This window comes from Sorex araneus, chromosome 6 (assembly GCF_027595985.1).
Source record: "Sorex araneus isolate mSorAra2 chromosome 6, mSorAra2.pri, whole genome shotgun sequence".
Lineage (NCBI taxonomy): Eukaryota > Metazoa > Chordata > Mammalia > Eulipotyphla > Soricidae > Sorex > Sorex araneus.
In genome coordinates, this window is record NC_073307.1 from 25,247,213 (window position 1) to 25,268,734 (window position 21,522).

General features: G+C 44.9%; 2 protein-coding genes across 2 annotated transcripts in view; one reads left to right on the forward strand and one right to left on the reverse strand.

The window, feature by feature from the left end:
* Positions 1-16: 16 nt before the first annotated feature.
* On the forward strand, positions 17-12,772 carry IL9 (interleukin 9). The gene is made up of 5 exons (XM_004609979.3): positions 17-22; positions 9,059-9,166; positions 9,410-9,442; positions 11,198-11,329; positions 12,662-12,772. Exons 1-5 carry the CDS (start codon positions 17-19, stop codon positions 12,770-12,772), a joined length of 390 nt encoding a protein of 129 aa, XP_004610036.3.
* A 6,688-nt stretch (positions 12,773-19,460) lies between these two features.
* Positions 19,461-21,522, reverse strand: part of SLC25A48 (solute carrier family 25 member 48) — a 38,451-nt gene continuing 36,389 nt past the window's right edge. Inside the window, exon 8 of the mRNA XM_055142436.1 lies at positions 19,461-19,994. The gene's annotated coding sequence lies outside the window, so the exon portion shown is untranslated. The remainder of the gene's footprint in view (positions 19,995-21,522) is intronic.

Genomic DNA, 21,522 nt, shown 5'->3' on the forward strand with positions numbered 1-21,522 from the left:
TGGAAGCATTAAGGGGATGAAGGTAGGCTTGGAATATAGGTATGTACAGCAAACTCTAGTAGATGTTTTGTATTCTAATAATCCGTTTCCATTTGGTACAATCTAGCCAGGGTTGAATGTATTGAATGAAATATGACGATCTTGTTCAACCTGAAAACCCCCATTGCCTCCTTCCCTCTCCCTACACCCTCCCCCTCCCTTTTTTTTACTTAGAACATTTTTACCATACTTTAGATGGAAGTTGTTCTTTGTCAGTTATTGTTGGTTTCAGCCCTTCCAACTATTTGTTTCCACTTTAGTAGTACTCACTATACTAACCATTCTTCAGGATTGGGTCGGGGGAGTGATGACACAATTATGTCCTCAAGATAAAATCTCAGTGAAAGACAAATAAATGTTCTTTAGTTAAAAAAAAGAGTTACACAAACTAAAGATGATGGTGTATAAATAATACCAATATAAACAGCTCATTTTGATAAGTCACAATGTTTAGAAACATACCTAAGGAAAGCAGGAATTTAGTATGTAGTTAAACTGGTATTTCGAATCTGTAGCGAAAAGAGATATTTAGCGAATAGTGTAAACCAAACTTAAAAATAATTAGATTTCTTTTGTTTAGGTTTGGGGCCACACCTGGCTGTGCTCAGGGCTTATTCCTAGATCTGCACTCAGGGATCACTCCTGGGGGTGCTCAGTGGACTATGTGGGTTGCTGGGGATTGAACCCAGGTTGGCTGCATACAAGACAAGTGCTCTGTCCACTGTACTATCACTATGGTGCCAATAATTAGATTTCTATATACCCTAAAATAAACCCCAAAGATAAATGATTTAATTTCTAAAAATGATTTCATTAATAGATGAGGAAAGTAGTAGTGAAAGCATTATATATTTTAAACACATGAACATATTTATACACATCCCAGACTACTATAAGCAGAACAAATAGAGGAAAATAAATACATTTGAAAAGCAAAGATATACAAGGAACACTTAGAAACCTGTGAGGAAAAATATCAACAGAAAACTGGGCGCACTCTGGTAATACGCAAATGAAGAAATTAACATGAGTAATAGTTCAGCAAATTCATATTCGGATTTATTATGTGCCAGGCACACTGGCCAAGGTTAATAAAAATCAGGCCTTTATTAAAACTTGGAAGAATGTCAGAAGTATTCTGAAATTTGACAAATATGAGTATTCTAAATTACATATTAGAAAAACTTCCTGGAGGGCATTTTGGTAACAAGTGCTGAAATAAAAGCATTAATAATGCTGGGCCATTAGTTAGGAATCCCTAATTTGTGTCATCATGTCTGACTGTGACACTTGGACAGGAGGCTGTTATCTTGGGCCACACAGCAAAGTCATCTTGCAGAGGAAGAGAGCAGAGCACTGAAGTCTTGGCCTGCCTAACTGGAGTCTTTTCCACCTAGAGACTCAGTGTTTTGTCAGGGGGATAATTTCAAATCAGGGTTAGTTGGGACTTCAGCAATTTGTGGCCAAAGTGATAAGGATGACCTGGGGCCATACCCAACACTTCTCAACTCCACGGCTTCCTAGCAAGCACATCTATGCTTATCAGTGGCTTTCGATGATCCCAACATCCCAATTTAATCTTGGACTTCTGGCCTCCAGAACAGGTAGAGAATCCATTTCTGTTGCTTTAATTCACTTGGTTTGAGGTGAATAATTAAGGCAGGCCTAGAAAGCCACAACTACTGATCTCTAGAATCTCTATTAACCTTCCTCGGCACCAAAGTCATTTGATTTTCTGACCATATTAAATGAACTTGGAATAGAGGCTATTTAAAAATGGGCTGGCAGAAACGGAGATTGAGATAAAGGTAGCAGAGATGAGCACAGACTCTGGGGGAAACACCTCTGATTGTGATTGTCAGCTGAGTGGCTAAGGAGACCTTCTTAACCCTTCTCAATATCCACTTTCACATCTGTAAGTGCAATGGAGACTGTTGAAAGGGCTGAGGGAGGTACAGGTTTATCCCATTCTCTGAAGAGTGGAATGTTTCTGTGCTTAGGGATTACTCCCAGTGGAGCTCAGAGGACCCCATATGAGTGAGGTGTCAGGGATCAAACACAGGTCGGCTGTATGCAAGGCAAGTGCCCTGCCCACTATTTCTCCAGCCCCTGAAAGTTAAGTGTTTTTCTGAAATATTTCCTTAGCCGAAATGTCATAAATCAGAAGAGCAATTACCTTTCACTTCCACAGAAACATCTTTGAGCACAGACAAATACCAAGGATAACACCTGCCAACCAACACACAAATGTTAACTTAACATTGAGGTGTAGCAAAGGCAGGAATGATACAAATACATCTGGGTACAAAGCAGTTCCTGGGGACACAGCTGGGGTGCCACTGCCAGGCGAAGAGCTGCTGCAGTGCCAGCAATGATCACTTATTTCCTGCTCACTACTTGTTGGAAACAGAAGATCCTTTTAGCATCTTCTATTAGCAAAACAGACACTACTGTAGGTCTGATGCTAAAGTTCACATTCTGCAAAACAGACAATACTGAAGGTCTGTTGCTAAAGTTCATATTCTGCTTTCTAAAAGTAGAAGTGAGATGCTATCGGTACAGATGTAACATGTATGTGTATAGATAGTGCTTACTATGTTGCCATGTGTGTAGTAAAGTTTCAAGTAATTCACCTGTGCCTTCCCCATCGTGAATCCAGAGCAAGAGTTCTCATCCTTTCTTAATGAGATGGGCACCAATAAATGAGATGCAACAAAGAGGACCTCAGACTCGAACAAATAGAGAGGCAGCTTTCAGGGGATGATGACCTGTGCTGATCAAAAAGGTGAAACTTCCATTTACAATTAGAGTCTAGAATGGTATTCCCCATGGTGAGGACTGGAAAGAGAGGAACATGGATCTCAGGTAGGTCTCAGTTGCTTTTAAGTGGGGATTCAAGAAGAGAAGCACAAGCTCGCAGAGAGAAGTCACTGTCCTGCCTCAAGGACACTACATCCAGGGGGAATGCCCCAACACACTTGGTTGAGAAATACTGAACTAGAAATGACCAGAGGATGACAAAATTAGTGTTGGAGGATTCTCATAATGAAGTATATCTGTGTTGCTTAGAGAAAAAGGGTAAAATAGGTTTTACTCAGAAAAGCAGTACAGTTGTTGTATATGTGTGTCATTTTCTTTGTTTTATTTTTCTGTAACTTCTCAGAAAAAAAATAAGCATTTTGTTTTATTCCTCCAGAAATAATCCATGACACATGAGTACTTTATCACAAAACAAAAATGTCATGCTTTATCTTTGGAACAAAATTAATGGCTGAGTATTATCTTTTGTCACTTATTGTAAAATATATTATCTATGCTAATCTTGATAAGCATCCACTTTCCAATCTTCTTGCTATTTAAAGTAAATGAGTAATTAATTTCTAAGCTTGGTGTGCTTCCTCTGTAGAAGATTATTTGCATACTTACATTCTGATATTGAAATAAATCCTAAAGCTCAATTTCAGAAGTTGTCCACTTTGCCTAGATAAACATCTGGTCTTTTAAGTAGTGTTTTAAGCTGAATTTAAATACTCTGAATTCTTTTCCTTTTTAGAATTGAGTAGATGGGCAGATGGGAAATAATTGTGAAAATTTTCACCTCTTTCCCTCTCTCACGCTCTTGTATTCTTTGCAGTGTTGGAGTTCCCCAAAATAAGCCTTCATGCAGCTACTATGAAAGTTGAAAGGAAGAAGAAATTGAAAAATCTTTCAATATTCTCAAGGAGGATTTATTCTATTCAGCTTAATCAAATGCTTCCCATACTCAGGCTCTTAAGATATTACATCTGCTCTTTGTTATTGATCCACTGGAAACTTGAATTGGTTACTTAATAAATATTATGTGTAAATTTAGGGGAACCTCCTGAGTGACAAATAGGGGGCTGGAGGTCCCTCCTGGCAATTTCTACCAAACAGGCCAGATTCAATGCAAGAGCCTGGAGATGTGATGCCAGGGATTACCTGCATCACCCTATCAATGCTCAGGGTCCTTTAAGGTTGTACCTGGTGATGCACAAGGATCCACAGGATGCCAGCATTGAACCTGGATTGGTGGCAAGGAAGGCAAGTGCCTTAATCCCTACACTATTTCTCCAGCCCTTAAATTTAATAAAAGTTTTGCACACTTGTTTGGTTCATTAATCATTTAACCAGTAATTCCTAAAAACAAATGTCAGCTGTGCCCATCAATACATGATGAACAAGAGTCAATTAAGTCAATCACATCCACTTGTATGGAGCATGCCACAAACTTTGCAAAGATTGTGGTCAGGGAAGGCCTCTTGGAAGGCCTCTTGACGTGCATCAAAGAATATGTGCACTGGTGAAGGGATGGGTGTTTGAGCATTGTGTAACTGAGACTTAAGCCTGAAAGCTTTGTAACTTTCCACATGGTGATTCAATAAAAAATAAAAAAATAAATAAAAAAAGACTAGAAGGATGAGCCTGGCGAATGCCTAGAACAGAGGGTGAACATCTCAGGCAGAGCTTAGAAAAAGCAAAGGCCTGGAGTTTGGAAAGAGAAAGAATCTAAGGTGGCTGGAAGGTGGTGGGTCAGAGAATGCAGGTCCTGAATGCAATCCAGACTGGACTTCCAAATGGAAACATCCTAATCAGAATACATCTTTCCTTCTATGGGTAAGGATTGTCCCCAGTGTCCTCTGTAGATTATAGCACACAGATACTTAGAAAGGCTAGCAAGTACCATGTCCATTGACCACTTCTCTTTTCAGCAGCTCTTGGTTTGGGTAGGAAGGGGGTGACTTGAGACTAGTTATGTCAGCATGTGGCCCAGAGAGAAAAAATAAGTTAGTTCTGTCACTCTTCTGATTTCAGTATGTGAGACTCTTGATAGTAGAGCAGAGTCTATTGCAGGGACCAGCCTCACCAAGAGAAGACCTTTGGTTCACAGAATCCTCCGAGTTCATGCAAAACACAGCTCAGGAAATGAGGGGTTTCAGCAAGCCCTGACCCTGGCCAGGAGGGGAAGCAAATAGATGGCATTACCTGGGAAGAAGAAGTGCAGTGTGTGTACTAGGTTGGACTGGGGAAATGTATTCTGTAAAGGCCATACAGTAAATATTTGGGGTGTACATATTCGGTTGTACATATACATTTTTATGTGTTTTTTTAAAAACAGCAGTTAAAAACAGTAAACAGCTGTTTTTAAGTTGCAGACCTTACACAACAAAACTCAATTAAGGCTCCTTAATACTTGTTATGTACTGAGTAAGCCTTTAAAAATTTAAAAGACTCCTTCAGGAAGCATTATATGACAGTCCCATCCCACCACCTTCACCCTTGTGCTCGTTAAGAAGCTCGGAGAGATCAGCAACACATCCAAGCCCTGTGGGCTGACCAGGTGAAGCAAGGCTGGAACCCGAGTGGCCCAAGTCCAGGGACACTGGTTAGAATCACCACCCTATTACTCCTTGCTAGCAACTAGAGACATGGCTTTGGACAGATCCATTTTTCTTTCTTCATAAAACCCCCAACTGTACAGTAATAGCTGTTCCGGGGATTCCCTCAGTGTGAGAGCATATGTAACAGCATGTGGAGTATTTTATACAGGCCTTACGCACACATGTATTAAATGATAATTATTCATGGGGCCCGAGAGATAGTACTAGAATGAAAATTCTTGCCTTGCACTTGGCTGGGCCCAGTTCAGTCCTTAACACTATGTGTGGTCCTCTGAGCACAGAGCCAAGAGTAAGCCCTGAGCATCACCAGGTAGTCCCCCCAAACACAAAATAAAACAAAAAGTAATACTGGTTCAAACAATAAGAAGATGATCCAAGTCTCTTTTGAAGTCTTTCCATGATATCAGAAGAAAAGATTTAATCTGACACCAACATTTCTACGGCATATGTTAAGCTTCATCTTATAAGAGTTTCAAGGCTTATAAGAGTTTCATCTCATAAGAGTTTCAAGGCTCAGAGTCTTAATTTGGCAGTGATATCTAGGAAAAATTAGTACTACTGTTGTATTCTTTCTTGTTGTTGTTTTGGCGTTTTGCAGGGGTTCACACTGTGCTGCTCTCAGGGGTTACTCCCAGCTCTATACACAGGGGATTGCTCCTGGTGGTACCCAGGGGACAATGTGATGCCAAGGATCAAATCCCAGGTTCTTGCATATGCAGCCTGCTCTCAGCTCATTGAGCTATCTCTCTCAGCCCCACAATTGTTATTTTTATCATTATCTTTTATTGTTGCACTCATGCTTTTATTTTTATTATTTTTCATGATTATTTTCTCTTTATGCAAACCACTGGGCATTGCTGGGCTGAAATTATTTTGTCTATTTCTTCATAATGAGGCAGGAATTCAGGTGGGTGGGGGTGCTCTCTCAGAAATCCATAAATCAAGAAATGTTAGGAGACAAAATATAATCCCCCAAAAAGTCATTCTGCTACTAGCTCAGAACGAAGGTCAAACCCTGGATGGAAAAGGCTAACAAGCAGGAACAAATATCCAGATAAACACAGAAAATCAAGGAACCAGCAGGGCGAGAAGTCCTTCTCCTTGACCGTTCCCTAGCAGCAGTCCTTGGCCCAAGCTGAGGCAGCCTGAAATAGACCCTGTCAATTCTATTTAGCTCCACAAAGCAACCCTGGGGAAGCCCATCTTGGAGATGCCTACACCCCTCTCTTGGGTATGTACTATCTTCTTTCAATAAAATTTCTCTTTATAGCTCTTCTTCTCTCTGGAGTAGGCTGCATTCTCCCTTGGACATGCATCCTTCCTTAATAAAACTTTGTTTTGCTTTACAGTTGATGTTCCCCTTAAATTTTTTTCTGTAACAAGATAACCTGAGATCTGTATGGTGGGTGGCACTGAGTACTTTTGTTACAAGAAGCAAAACCTTAGCTCAACCTAAGGACCACGGTTCCTCCAAATTCTCTTGGTGACAGGGGTTTCCTTCCCATGCAGATACAGTGCACCTGGGGTGCAAATTGGTGCCCTGTAGGAGCCTGTGCAGACCTTACCAGTCCTGACCTCCCCAGTTGCATACCTGGCCAGTGACAATATTAAAAGATTGATATTGAGTTTCTGCCATCACGGATATGCCCAAGTTGAAATAAAGGGGAAGGAGGAGCTTCAGCTATTTTTGTCTTCTATTACCAGTAAAGCAAACGGATTCTAAAGATGTGTTGATCAGAATAAATGGCGTGCTACCAGTAGCAGCAAGACCAAAAAAGAGGTGTTTTCTTGTGAACATTGTCACACTGAACTTCTTGAGGTTCTACTGACCAAAGGTAGAGGGGGGATTATGCAAATAAAGTGTTTGTTAGAGGATTGGAGGCCTTTGAATCTTCCTGGTGCATGCAGAAGATAGACTGGGGAGCAGATAGGTGAAAACATGTTGGGAATTTGGTTAAAAAGTCAACTCCATTTTCCTTGTTCACCATAAGATTTCTCTTTGCCAAGAGACCTCCTCCTTCCCCACTGTGTGTCCAAACACAGCTGGTTCATCATCAGACCTAGGGAGACACAGGTGGGGATGAAGGTGATTGTGCCACACACTCTTGGAGCAGTGGTAAGGAAAGGTCACAGGTTTGTTCCCTTGGTTACTATGGCTCCAAATGCTATGCAAAAGAATCTCCACTTTTCAGTCTATTTCAGGAAGAGGATGCAGTTCCTTACGCACAGTTGGCTCCAACTATGTACCCCAGAATCTAGAATTTTAACCTTATCAAATCTCAGTTTATATACTCCTTTCTTAGTATTTTGAAAGGTCCTTTAGAAATTAACATTTTAATTCAACAAGCTTTTTATAAATAGTTACTGTTTCCAGAACTTTCCTGATACTGAGCTAGGGAAGAATTAGATCCACTCTAACAAGAGGAATGAGGAGGAAAAATAAGGTGGGAGGGGAGAATCAAAGGCTTAACTTGGGAGCCAGATTTCTGGGTGTCATAAAATTTGCCACTTCCTCATTAACTGCCACTTTGTGCCTCAGTTTCTCCATATATAAGCAGTGCTCAGAATACTTACCTCATTGGGATATAGGGAGATAGTTCTCTGGCTCATGATGTGAAGCATAGCTCCATCAAAGGGCGAGGGAGTTAAGACAGCGTATTTTTTAAAGGCAAAATGAGATAACAAGTTAGTACCTATTCCATTTAGTGGCTCCAGCTATTACCTTGCTTAATTTCTATAATGTGCTCATAATTGTATGTAGTAAGTGCTTAACAAGGATTAGTTATTATTTCAAGCTTAGAGTTTTTTACTTCATGCTTGGCAGTGCTATATTACTTCCTTGAACATCCCTAGCAATACTTGGCTATCCTAAGGGCATTTTAATAAGCACCACTGCTATACTCCTAAGCTTGTAGGTGAATAGCTCTTCCTTCAAGCACCTGCTCAAAGGAACTCTTTCCTAAAGAAGCATATGGCTAGTGTCAAGAGTCTGGCCCTAGGCAGAAGTGTCAGACTTTGAAATAATGTATTGTAAGACGGACAGTACAATAACTTGACTGAACTTGCCAAGGCAGAGGTAAGAAAAACTCCAGGAAACAGATCAGCAAGACAGTCCCCTCCCCTCTCTCTCCTCCCACCCTCCTTCACTAGAACACCTGTGACTGGCTATTATATCAGCATTTCCAATAATGTAAAAAGGGGAAAATACAGACGTGGGCTTTCATGGAAAGTATTCAAACTCTCACAACCAGAATTTCTGCCTTAAAACAAATCGTGATGAAAGTTTAAAAATCTTTAACTTTCCCTTCAGCATCTCCATCCTCAGCTTCTTGAAAAGCATGTTTTCTGAGGAATGGTATTTCCTGCCACAGTATAGTATGATCTCTTCCAAGGGACTCAGTTGGATAGATAAAATACACATTTTTTTCAATGTTCATATATAGTTATATACCCTTTCTCTGTAAGTGGTCCAAACTTACAGAGAATAAAGTGGGCACTTGGTATCAGTTTGATGTCAGGGTTTCCCCACATTTGCAAGGGAGCTATAAATGGGACTCGATTTGAGACCTCTGCAGGCAAAGTTCCAACCCTGAGTCAAGATGTTCCTGGTCCTTGCCTCTGCCTTGCTCCTCTGCTCCATGGCCACCGAGGGATGTCTGACTTCCTCGGGGATTCGTGATGTCCAGTTCCTCATTAGACAAAAGCAGGTAAGCCCCAGAGGAGGGCATGGACCAGAAAATATTAGTGAACGCGAAGCAATATGAGCATTGCACAAACCATATGGGTTCTTATCTCTCTACCTATTTTAGATACAGAGTTCAAAATGCAGCTGTGGCACCAATGTGAGTAGCTCTTTTAAGACCTTTAAAGAAATCCACTCTTTTAAGAACTTCGCAAACTAATGTCAATGTTCACAACTAGAATCTTTATGCTGAAATTGTCTTTTGCAGGGGACAGACTGTTTGTGCCTGCCTATTCCTTCGGTAAGTACATTAAAAGACTATCTTAATGGTGCTGGAGAGATAGTACAGTGGGTAGAGTGCTTCTTTTGCATGCAGCTAACCTGGGTTGAATTCCCAGCATCCTGTATGGTCCTCCAAGCACCACCATATATGGTTCCTGAGTGCAGAGTCAGGAGTAACCCTTGAGCATCGCCAAGGGTGGCCCCAAAACAAAAACAAACAAAAGAGAATATTATTTTAATCCTGTTATTTTAAAGGGTTTTTAATATAAAAAGAAATTGATTTCTTATATAAGAAAGTGTTACTTTATTTAGTATTTCCTTCTAAAACCAGGTTCTTGAAATTTTTTACTATAGAAATTCTTTTGTAGTAAAGTTTATTTCCCTAGAAAAATTGGAGTAATTTGAAATATTTGGAAAAGAATCTTGACCATATTAACAAATTAGTGGCCAAGTGCACACTAACTCCAACTGGAACTGAGACTATAGCCAGTGAGCTGCTCCCGTTACCTTGTTTATAACCCATTTTCCTCATGGTCGAACAGTTGCAGCAGTAAGTTATGTATTACAGACTAAGTGCTCCGCTGCCCACTGGCCCCCTTCAGTCCTAGAATCTATTTAACCAACCTAAGGTGATCGCCGCCGCATGGTTTGGATGCACCTGCTAGGAGGACAATGTGTCTGTGGCTATATGTGGGTAAAGAGAAGTGACAGGGGGATTCAGAGGGTCGGTTCCTTGTCTTGGCAGAGAGCAAGGGCAGGGTGAAGGACTCAGCTGCATAAGTCAGAGCTAGCTTTGCTCTCTCACAAGCAAGGCCTGGGAGCCTCTGAGCTGCTCACCAGCAAGGATCCAGCAACTAGGAGAGACTAGGACAGGAAGGAGCACGTGTTTATAGCCACGCTCAGCTCCATGGGATTTCTGCCCATACTTTGAACTACAGCTGGAACACAGGCACACCAGCGCTAGCAGTGAATTGGCACATCCCATCAGGCTGGTATGAAAGACTTTTTCTTTCCACTTTTTTTCCTTTCTGGGGTGGGGGGCACATTTGGTGGTATTCAGGGGGTTACTCCTGACTCTGCATTAAAGGATCACACCTGGCAGTGCTCAGAGGACCATATGGGTTGGTGGGGATCAAACCCCAACCAGCTGCATGGAAGGCAAGTGACTTACCCACTGTACTATTCCTCCAACTCCACTTTTTCTCTTGTTCCTTTCAAACTCACTATTGCAGAGAGAGTATTGGTTTAACTAGAGACTGGGGCTGGGATAATATAGGGGTTTGAGACATACAAGGCTCCACATGCTCCCCTGAGCATCACCGAGTATAGTCCTGGTGTCCCCTGAGGCCTTGTGGAAAGGACCATCACAGGGAAGCACCATCACAGCTATGAAAGGTACTGCATTCTCATGCCCCAGCACTGGGCCACTGGCAAGTGACTGAGAATCATCTGGAATGGCCTCTGGGGCCCTCTGTGTATTGCTTGAAAGGTCCCTGAAATAAAACAAAAACATAACGCAGGAGACTTGGACCTGACTTTTTCAGGTCAGCTCCCCTTTTCAGAGCCTCTTGGCCCCGTGCTCCCAGGATGGAATCTAATGGAATTCTCTAGGGAGTGCCAGGCACTAAGGGATAAGAACCTGACTTTGAAGATACTTTCTGAGACTGACCAGGGATTTGTTTGAAACACGTGCAAGTAATTTAGAATAGTCTCTAAGAGCATTTTCTGTGACTTCTTCTCAAAGCCATCTCTGAGTATTTCTTTTATGTACCAGGACAATTGCACTACTCCCTGCTTCAAAGAAGGGCTGTCGCAGATGATCAACTCCACAACGGAGGAAAAACTCCTCATGAGTTTACATCGGTTGAAAAAGGCAATTGAACACTTAAAGGACCAAAAGTGCTCTGTGAGTTTGTTTTCAGTCTGTGGTTTGCTCTAGTTAGCTTTTCTGCCCTTGAAAAAAATTGGGAGATCACAATTGGCAATGCACAGGGGTTACTCCTGGGCTTAGGGAACCGTATGGGATGCTGGTAATCAAACATGGATTGGACCTGTGCAAGGCAAATGCCCTACTTACTGTACTATCTCTCCAGCCACATATATATAATATATATGTACATATGTATATGTATATATGTCAATTGGATATGAGTGAGAAAGAATGATTTAGTTGGAAATGGTAGTTCCAGGTTGATAGCAGGGATCTAAGCAATGCCATGGGGATGCCAGTGTTTGTGTGGCCTCTGCTCCACAGGAGCCCCTGTCTCCCCTGGTTTGAAAGGCTGTTCACACCTATGTAGCCATTTGCTTCTCTCTACCTGTGGAATAATCAAAGAATACATCTCAACTAAAATCTGAAGTTAAAATAGAATCAGTGCAATAGCCCACACAATATTAAATCACCCTAGAGGTTCATGCATTGGCCAATACTCTGGCCTATACAATGAAGAATGTGAGTCTTTAAGGAGCAACTGCTCCATGGGACCATGGGAGGCTGTGGAACCTTTATCACTGTGATCCAGCTGTGGGTGCTTGAGCCAGCAATGCAGGCAGTTCTGAATGCTTTGTATAGCCTATTCCATTGAGTTGTTGCCTTTGGAACATTTGTTAGATTTATCATCCTCACTGTATAGAGGAAGCTCAGTGAGGCTAACTGCTTTGCCAACAACTACATATTTAATGAGTGGCTGAGGGGCTGGAGCATGCGATTTGCATACAGGAAGCCCAGGTTTAATCCTTTGGCACACAGGGTCCCCGAAGCATTGTCAGATGTGGCCCGAAATCCAAAATAAATGAATGATTAAATAGAAAGTGGCAGAGTTAAGATCTAAACTTAGGTCTATGTGATCTCAAGTCCCACTCTAAATCATCACGTTAGAAGCTGGTGTTGGATCATAACAAACGTGTAGGTCTCTCATGGCCCCAAAAAAAGGTTTCCTAAGGAAGAGATTTGGGACCATTTGAGAGGCATTTGTGTATGTGCATGCATGTGTGCACACACATGTGCACACTAGATCTTTGAGTTTTGGCCACACAGTCAAACGCCATAATATATACCCAGAATGCCCCTCTGGGCCTCTTCATCCAATCAGTCTATGTCACAAGCGCCCTGGTGTTCACACACCTTGCTCCTTGCTGCCACACCTACTGCAACCCAGACCTGGTCTTCTTGCAGGGATGGTGAGGGGTTGCGGGCTCCACATTATTTCACTCTCTCTGCTCTTTTTTATCCCCACAGTTCTTTTCCTGTGAACAGCCGTGCAACCGAACTACAACAGGCAACACTCTGACTTTCCTGGAGAGTCTCCGGGAAACTTTCCAGAAGCAAAGGATGAAGGGCAGAATATGAGGATGGAAATAATATTTATTCTATTTATTGAGTCTGTCAAACCCTTTCTCTTTTAAGTTGTTTCCATTGGGGGGTGGGAGGGCGGAATCGAGGAAGCCATGCTAAACCAAAGTCAACTGTAATCACTCAATTAAGTTTGTATGCCCTTGCTCTGGAATAAATGCATATGGAAAAGAAAGATCACAACCATGCTCCAGCGACAGCTCTGGAGAGCAATGTCTTGTTTTTCACTCCTGTATCCCAGATGCCCGTCCTGAGCCCATTCTACTCCTACTCCAGAGGAGATACGACACAAACACAAACTAAATGGAGGGAAGGCCTTAGAGATGCAAAAGTACAAGATGGTGTGTAGGTCAGAAAGGTGGAGTCCCAGAGAAGAGATGGTACCCAGAACACCATGAACATGCTCAGAAAGGTGGGGGTCTCAGATAGACCCCCACACCTGGGGGTCATGTGACCTGAACTCTTGGAGGAGATGGTCTGCTGGCACTCACCCTTCCTGGGCTCTCTGGCTCCCTCTGATGGGCGGAGCGGGCAGGGGTGGGAGATGAAGGTGGCAGGGTGGTGGGGGGTGGGGGTGGGGGTGAGGGGTGGGGGGTGTGGTTCTTGGGCTGCACTCACTGATCTGGTGATCAGAACAGCATCATTTTGAGGGGGGCTCCCAAGAACTATTTGGGTAATCCCTGCATGCTTTCTGGTGGAATTTCTGGAACTGTGCATCTCTGGGACAGGATTCTGCCACTTGAGTCATCTCTCTGACCCTGAGGATAATGAGGCAAGTTCAGCCCCCAGGGACAGAGCAACAGGGCTTCGCCCGACTTTCATTTCCCATCTGTTACAAGCTTAACCGATGTGACCTGCACAGCAAAGAGCTGTGACCAAAGGTGTGACCAAAGTCTCTTATGCCTTAAGTCACCTAGCCCCAGGCTGGCACAGGTCCTAGAGAGAGCCAGTGGCTCACGTTCCATTCCCTGCAGTCAAGCCCCGCCAGAGGGGAGGGAGCTTTAGCAGTGGGGGCGCAGGTCAGGGGAGGGTGGGCTATCTTCCAGGGCGTGGGCATTGTGGGGGCATGGAGCTTTCTAATCATAGTGTCCGTGGTCGTCATTTGGTGCTGATTGGTCATTTCTGGTGACTTGTTTAGTGTGACCTGGAGTTGAAGGGAACGTGTGAGATTCTAAGCCAAGAGGCTTTCAGAGCTGCCACCTCCTGGTTCCACTTGGCCTCCCTCCCTCCTCACTCGGTGCCATCCAGCCTTATCAGGGGGCACAGGCCCTGACAGACAAGTCACAGTCTTCAGAATACCTGCTTGCCCAGAGAAGCCAAAGCCGGGAGTGGGGGGTGGGGGCAGGGACCCCAGGCCTCTCCCAGAGCAGTGGCCTGAGTGTTTGCTTCCTACCAGCCTTGCTTTTGTTCGGAAACTGCAGCGCTTCTTATACAGACCGGAAGCCCTGCCCATCAAGGGTCCTCAGGGCTTCCCTCTCCTAATACTGGCGCCCGTCCCTTATGGGCACTGAACACAGGATCTGGGGGTGGCCGTCCTGCCTGGCTCCAGAGCTAGCTGGTCTGCGGATCCCCATGGACTCAGAGCTGAGACAAAGGCCTCTTAAAATAGGTATTTGCTGTTATTTATTCATAACATCCAGGCAATTACTGAGCTCTTCCTTAGTGTGTACTGAGCATTCATCATCTCCTTTAGTTCCCTGATCACCGCAGGAAGTCAGGACGGTTATTTGTTTTACAGAGAAGATCCAGCAAGGATAATGCATGGACCCAAGTCCCCACAGCTGGTAAGGATCCGAGCAAAAGCCCCTGGCCTCTTGGCTCGGATCCACGCCCCCTGCCCGTTTTTTTTCCTAGCTCTGGATGTATCAAGCCTTTCTGGTGTGTTTGCTCTTGACTGTGGGGGAGGAGAACCCCCCCAATCTCAGTAACAGGGCTCCTTTATCCAACAATCCAGAGCCTGGAGCATTTGCAGATTCAAACCCGTCAGCGCTCTTGGAAGGTGAGAGGTGGTTCACTTGCTGCGCGTTAGGTAACACCCAGAGCAGGGCCCGGGGCTGGGCTCGGTAATTAAACCCATTAATATTCTGCAGGCGGAGAGCACGAGGCGGTCAGGCCTGGTAGGCAAATGAGTCCCAGCAGGTCTTCGTATCTCAGCCCTGGGACAGGCATCGTGACGGGTGACGAGCAGAGCCTTGGGGACTGCAGCAGGGGCACGGCTGGGTGCTGCTCTGCCAAGCGCATACCTGCGACCTGCGACGGGGCTGGGCTTCTCCAGGAGAAACTGAGGCTTCGGCGGCTCCTTGGACGGCAGCGCCTCCTTCACGGCCTGCTGGGTCCTGGCCATGAGGCTCCCCTCCTCGTTCTCCTCCGCCCCGGCTTTCCAATGACCCGCATGGAGCTGCGTGGGCTTATACAACACAGTTCACTGCCCGCTGCCTGCGGAGCGCCACCTTGGTGACCCGGGAACACAGCCTGAGCAGACAGAGGAGGGGTTCAGTCCACAGCCCCGCCCAGATGCGCTCCCAGAGGCTGTCGCAGATGAGTCACCGCCTCACGCTGGTGGTTTCCCTCCTTGTTTCTGTGAAAGTCGCCCCCAGCTACAGGATACGGCTCCCCCTGCAGGCACGCGCCAAGACAGTGGTCGCGGTCCCGGAGTGCGTGCGTGCGTGCACTGCCGTCACCGTCCTCCTCCCCATGCCAGGGGAGTTGAGGTTTCCCTGGAAGGAGAACGGGAAGAGGAACATCTTTGGAGGGTCGACGCTGTAGCGGGCACTCTGCGGAGCACGTCTGGGCGGGGCCGGGAAGCTTCACTGCAATCCACGTGGAATCATCCTCCTGGGGGAGTCCAGGTGCCTGGGCGACGCAGCTGAGTTGCAGTGAAGAGGCAGAGCTCACCCAGGGCACTCTGCGGCACCGAGAAAGCCAAGTCTCCACCCGGGCAACTGTCTAGAGAGCCACATTCTTCCAGCGTGAGGCAGTGACAGACGGGCAGGTGCCAGCTCTCTGCCCAGCCTGGTACCCTTGCCAAGGAGGGCAGGCCCCGGGGTAGGGCAGTTTTCAGGAGACTCCAGATCAGGGCACAAGGCTGCAGGCCAAAGCTAGGTCACTGCTGCTGCTGACTTTAAACTTGTCCTCCCAGCTGCCCATCTCTCTGTTCATCGATCCAAGTGGAAGCTGGAAAAGGTTGTGAAGTCTTAACCCTGCAACTTATTTTCTGGTCACAGTTTTCCACCCTGCTCCCCCCAACCCATTCACCACCAAACAAGATCTCCCAGGAGAAGGGGAACCCTTAGGGGGAATGCAAAGACCATCTAACTCATTCAAAAATGTACAAGGAGGGGGGTGACCATGGAGGGGGTGGCCTCAGGCAAGAGGCTGTGTTCCACCCACAGCACTGTTCCCCATCCGCACTGCCAGCGGGGTCCTCAGTGTGACAAAGTATGTGATCTCCATCACACCGGAACTAAGAGTGTGAGAAACCCTCCCCCCCCTCCCCTGTCCCCCCAGACCTCCCAAAAATGATGGGAAGGGAAAGAGCAACAAGTGAAAAATAATCAAATTAAATTTTAAGGAGCAAATGTATAGTTTAATGGCTTTTTGAATATCCACAGGGTGGGCAGCCAACACCCCAATCTAATTTTAAGATATTTTCATCAACTTCCAAAGGAACCTCTTGTCTATTAGCAATCAGGCCCCATTTTTCCTCACCCCAACCTCAGTTCATCAGTAATCCAAGTCTTGTCTCTATCTGTCTTCTGGATTTTTCATATAAAAGGAACCTTAAATGTATGTTCTTTTATGACTGGCTACTTTCACTGACTTTCAGGTTATTTATGCTGTTTCATACACCCACACTTCCTTTCTTCTTATTGCCAAGGAACATTCCATTGTCTGGGTCCATGCCTTTTCTCTCTCCGTTCACTGGTTGCTAGACACTTGTTTGGACGCTTACTGTTCTTTGACTTACTTTATGAACGATGCTGCTTTAAGGCCCTCACACTGGCTTTTGTGAAGAATTCTCTTTTCCTTTCTTTTGGGCGTGTGCCTAGAGCTGGAACTTCTGGGTCATGAGAATCCCTCCCTCCCATGTTCAACCAAGGAGGCTGCATCCATTTCACATTTCCCTCAACAATCTCAGAGGATCCCAATCTCCCCCATGTACCTTTCAACCCTTACTGCATCATTTTCGCCATGTCATTCCAGTGAGTATAAAGTGGTACTCATTGTGACTTTGATTCCAGCTCCCCAAGGAACAAATAGATTCCTGGGCCTAATTCCAGTGCAAGCATAAGTGGAGGCTTCTCTAACCCCACCTGGCAGAGTCAGAGAACACACCTTGTGCAGGACAGCTTCTGATCCCACAGGGGAGGGGTCTGGTTTCCCCCACCTGCTCTCCACTTGCCAAATCAGACTCTCACCTGGGCTCCAAGCTCCTGCCGAGACGGTGAAGGCCACAGAATGTTAGATGCAAGAGCACAAGAGGATCAAAGAATCCAGGAAACCTCATTAGCTAAAGGATTACACTTGGTTACACAGGACACTATTCAGCAGCAGCCAGTTGAAAGAGGTTCACAGGACAAGGTTTAGGGTGGGGGGGGTGAGGGTATGGGGTTTCCATGCCTTCCCTGGGGTGCCTTTCGCCCTGTGCTCACCAGCTCGGAAGATCTTCTGGATTTGGGGGATAAGGGTTACAGAGGCTTGACTGATTGAATCAATTAAATCACAGACATGATTGAGTAAATCACCATTGGCAACTGACAAATTGAACTCAACTGTGAAGCACCTCCCAGCCCTGGGGATCAGGAGGTGGGTCAGGAAGTTCCATCCTTTATTCTGATTGGTTTTCCTGGGAACTAGCCCCTACCAGGTGTTTTCCCAAAGTTACTTTCATTTTCATTCACTTGAGCACTCCCAACATCTTAGGAAAGCCCATGGCTTTTGGGAGTCCTGAGACAGGAACAGTGCATTAAGAACAAATATGTATGAGAAATATATATATATATTTTTTTTTCCTTATAATGTGATAGTATCATACTAGAGATGCATCTTTGCAGGGGTTCTTCATCTATCTTCTTTAAAGGAATGACCATTCAAATACTTTGCTTATTTTAACACTGGGTTAAAATAAGTTCTTTATATATTCTGGATATAAATTCCTTATCTGATATTTGCAATTACTTTTTTCATTATATGGAACTGTTTCACTTTCTTGACAGAATCATCTGTAATATCAAAGTGTCTTTAAATTGTAGTTGACTTATATTTTATTATGTCATTTATGCTTTTGGTGTTCTAAGAAACCTTGCCAAATGCAAGTCCACAAAACATTTTTTTTCCCTAAAGTTCATTCTCTGTCAAACCTCTTATCTAGGTCTATGGTCCACCTTAATATGTATTTTTTTGCATATTAAGGTAAGTTTACAATTTTAATCTTTTTGACATGTAGTTACTCATGTCCCACAGATATTTGTTAAAAGGTGTCCAGGCATCCTTGTCAAAAGTCATGTTTATTTCTGAACTCTCTGTTTTATCCCCTTAATTTACATCAATGTAATGTCTTGGTTTGCTGAAACCTTGCAAGATAGAAGTGTGAGTCCTTCAATTTTTTTCTGTATCAAGATCATTTTGACTATCTGGGGACTTGAGTATTTCCATAAGAATTTTAGTAATTGGTAGTCAATATCTGCAAAAGGTGAAAGGAGGGCAGAGGGTTTGGCTGACCTCTGCTGCCACCAAGTGGCAACTCCTCAGCTTAGCAGCCAGGGGAGACAGCGACAATTCCCAGCTTGCACATAAGACATGTACAAACAGATATTATAGATGCAAATAGCACCTCTCTTCACTTTTCCATGAATATGCAATGTATCATTTTAAGTCAAAAAACAAAGCTATCACAACATCTTGAAAGCAGAAACAAATATGGGGACTGAACTCTTCTTTTAAAAGCAGACATTTGGGAATATTGCAAAATTTAAACGAAGCACAATTTTTCTCATTGATTTTGTGTTGGAAGAATAGTTATTTTTTTAAAAAAACATGTAAACAGTGCCAGATATGTAGTACCGTGATTCAGGTGCTTGCTTTGCGTATGGCTGACTCAGGTTTGATTCCCAGCATCCCCTACGGTCCTCAGAGGCCTAAAAGGAGAAATCCCTGAGCACAGACCCAGAAGTAAGTTCTGAAAATCATTGAGGATGGCCCCCAAACCCAAAAATCAGTAAAAATATGTAAATTTCTTTTACATTAAATGTAAAGACATGTCATGGGTTTATTATACTTTAAATATTCATCAAATTGCGTTGTCATTTCTGGTAAATGTTAAACTTATGTAAACTTTCTTGTTGTGTCATGGTTACTCTACTTCTTGTATCCCTTCCCAGTAAAATAAAGGTCATGTCTGAAGTTCTGTGAACCTGGGAAGCTGTCACCTACCTGGAACTTCCCCTCAATTCTGTGTTCACTCTTCCTTCCACGACCTCCGAATTTTATTGGGTTGATCAATATAATGGCATGTATTAAAAGTATAAACATTGGTGACCTGACATAGTTTATGCTGGGGAATGATGGCTGAGATGAAGATAATGAACACATCACCTCAAGAATTCCCAGGGCCTCCCCGCCGTGAAGCTTCTGGAGAAAACAAACTTTTAGAATAATGACAGCTTTCAGAGAACCACCCCCTGGATAAAGTCTTTTATTTTGTTTATTTTGTTCCCCATGGAAACAAGAGGCCTGGAGACACACACCTCACAGGCCAGTACAGCTGGGGCTGAGGTGGGGGGAGAGGGTCTCTTCCTTCTTCCTCTCTTGCCCTGCCCTTCAGCCGCAGTGCCCACCACCCACCTGACAGCTGGAAGGGGAGGAGTTCTGCTGCACTCCCAGGCAGATGCATCAGTTGGCAAAGCCTCAGTGTGGGAATAGACGGGGCAATGTCTATGCCTTGGCAGGGCTCTCTGTAAAGTGCTCACTTCCCCAAAATGCTATAGGAACGATATATCTTCTTTCCTTGAGGATGAATTTTCCTGAACTTGAAAGTAGACCAAAGAGGCTGGTGTATGACGGGTCACAGCCAGGAGGCAGGTCAGCAGATCTCCAGGTAGGTTGTGGAGGGAAGCGATGCTGAGGGCTTCTGGGACAACCTAGGAGCCGCTGCTGGCCTGAGGCAGGGTCCCTACCATCACAGGCCAACTCTCTCGTCTTGTCTGATTCTGCTTTCTTCCTGTGAATGGATGAAACAAAGAACTCATGACACAACTGTCTCCATGACCTAAAGGCCCTCTGTCACTCACATGAGTGATGAGCCAGAAGAGAAGACTGAGGAGGTGATTAAGAAGATGCTCTTTCTTCCTCCAGAGCCTTGACGGGGGCTGAGGGCGAGGACGGGACTGGTTCCTGGGGGGAGACTGGAACTGGTTGGAGCCGAGACGCATGTTGACAGCAGTTCTGGGCATCGCCTGGCCCCAGGGGCTCCTGGGATCCTCTTCATCCGACCATTTCTTTGGAACTGTAGGAGCCCCTGCTTCTCTAATGCACCTCTGTCCCCATCCTTGATCTAGACCAGGTGGTACTGGTCTCCACATCCTCAGAGTGGCTGTCACCTCTGCCTGTAGCTGGGCCGGCCCCAGTTCTCAGAGCCACTTGACAAATGCAGCTCCGGGATGTGTCAAAGGGCCTCTGTGTTCTTGGGTTCACGCCGGAGGTGAGGCTGGTTCTAGATGAGCTTCTGGAAAAGCTGCTAAGCAGCTGCCCTCCCGCTGGCAGAGGATGACAAGCAGGTGTCTGATTTGGAGACACGGGAACATTTCCAGAAACAAAAGCTTCTGTGGGGACTGTCTAAGAGGGTCTGCATCCGAGATGGTCATGATTTGGCCTTCTAGAGACTTCTCCCAGTGGGCTGATGTCATCAGTCACCAGGTGGTCACTGTGGTTGGGGCTGCAGCCCAGGCAAGCGTCCAGCCTCTCTGTGACTGGCCGGGACGTGGCATTGAAAGCGCCTTATAGATGAAGGTTTCATGGCATGGAAAATGCCCCTGACGCACTATGTAGTGGCCTGGAGAAAGACCATACGAGGAAGGGCTAGAGACCATCACCTAAAGGAGGACCCCATTTGGGGTTATACATAAAAATTACATGCAACTTGCATTGCAAGTTCTTGGGATTACATCTATTTTTTTTTTTTTTAATTTATTTATTTTTAATTAGAGAATCACCGTGAGGGTACAGTTACAGATTTATACACTTCTGTGCTCACACTTCCCTCATACAAAGTTTGGGAACCCATCCCTTCACCAGTGCCCATTCTCCACCACCCGTAAACCCAGTGTCCCTCCCACCCTCCCCAATCCCATCTCCCCCCCACCCCACCCTGCCACTGTGGCAAGGCATTCCCTTCTGCTTTCTCTCTCTAATTAGCTGTTGTGGTTTGCAACAAAGGTGTTGAGTGGCCGCTGTGCTCAGTCTCTAGCCCTCATTCAGCCCGCAACTCCCTTCCCCCACATGGCCTTCGACTGCAATGTAGTTGGTGATCGCTTCTCTGAGTTGACCTTTCCCCGGAACGTGAGGCCAGCCTCGAAGCCATGGAGTCAACCTCCTGGTACTTATTTCTACAGTTCTTGGGTGTTAGTCTCCCACTCTGTTATTCTATATACCATAGATGAGTGCAATCTTTCTATGTCTGTCTCTCTCTTTCTGACTCATTTCACTCAGCATGAAGCTTTTCATGCCCATCCACTTAACTACAAAATTCT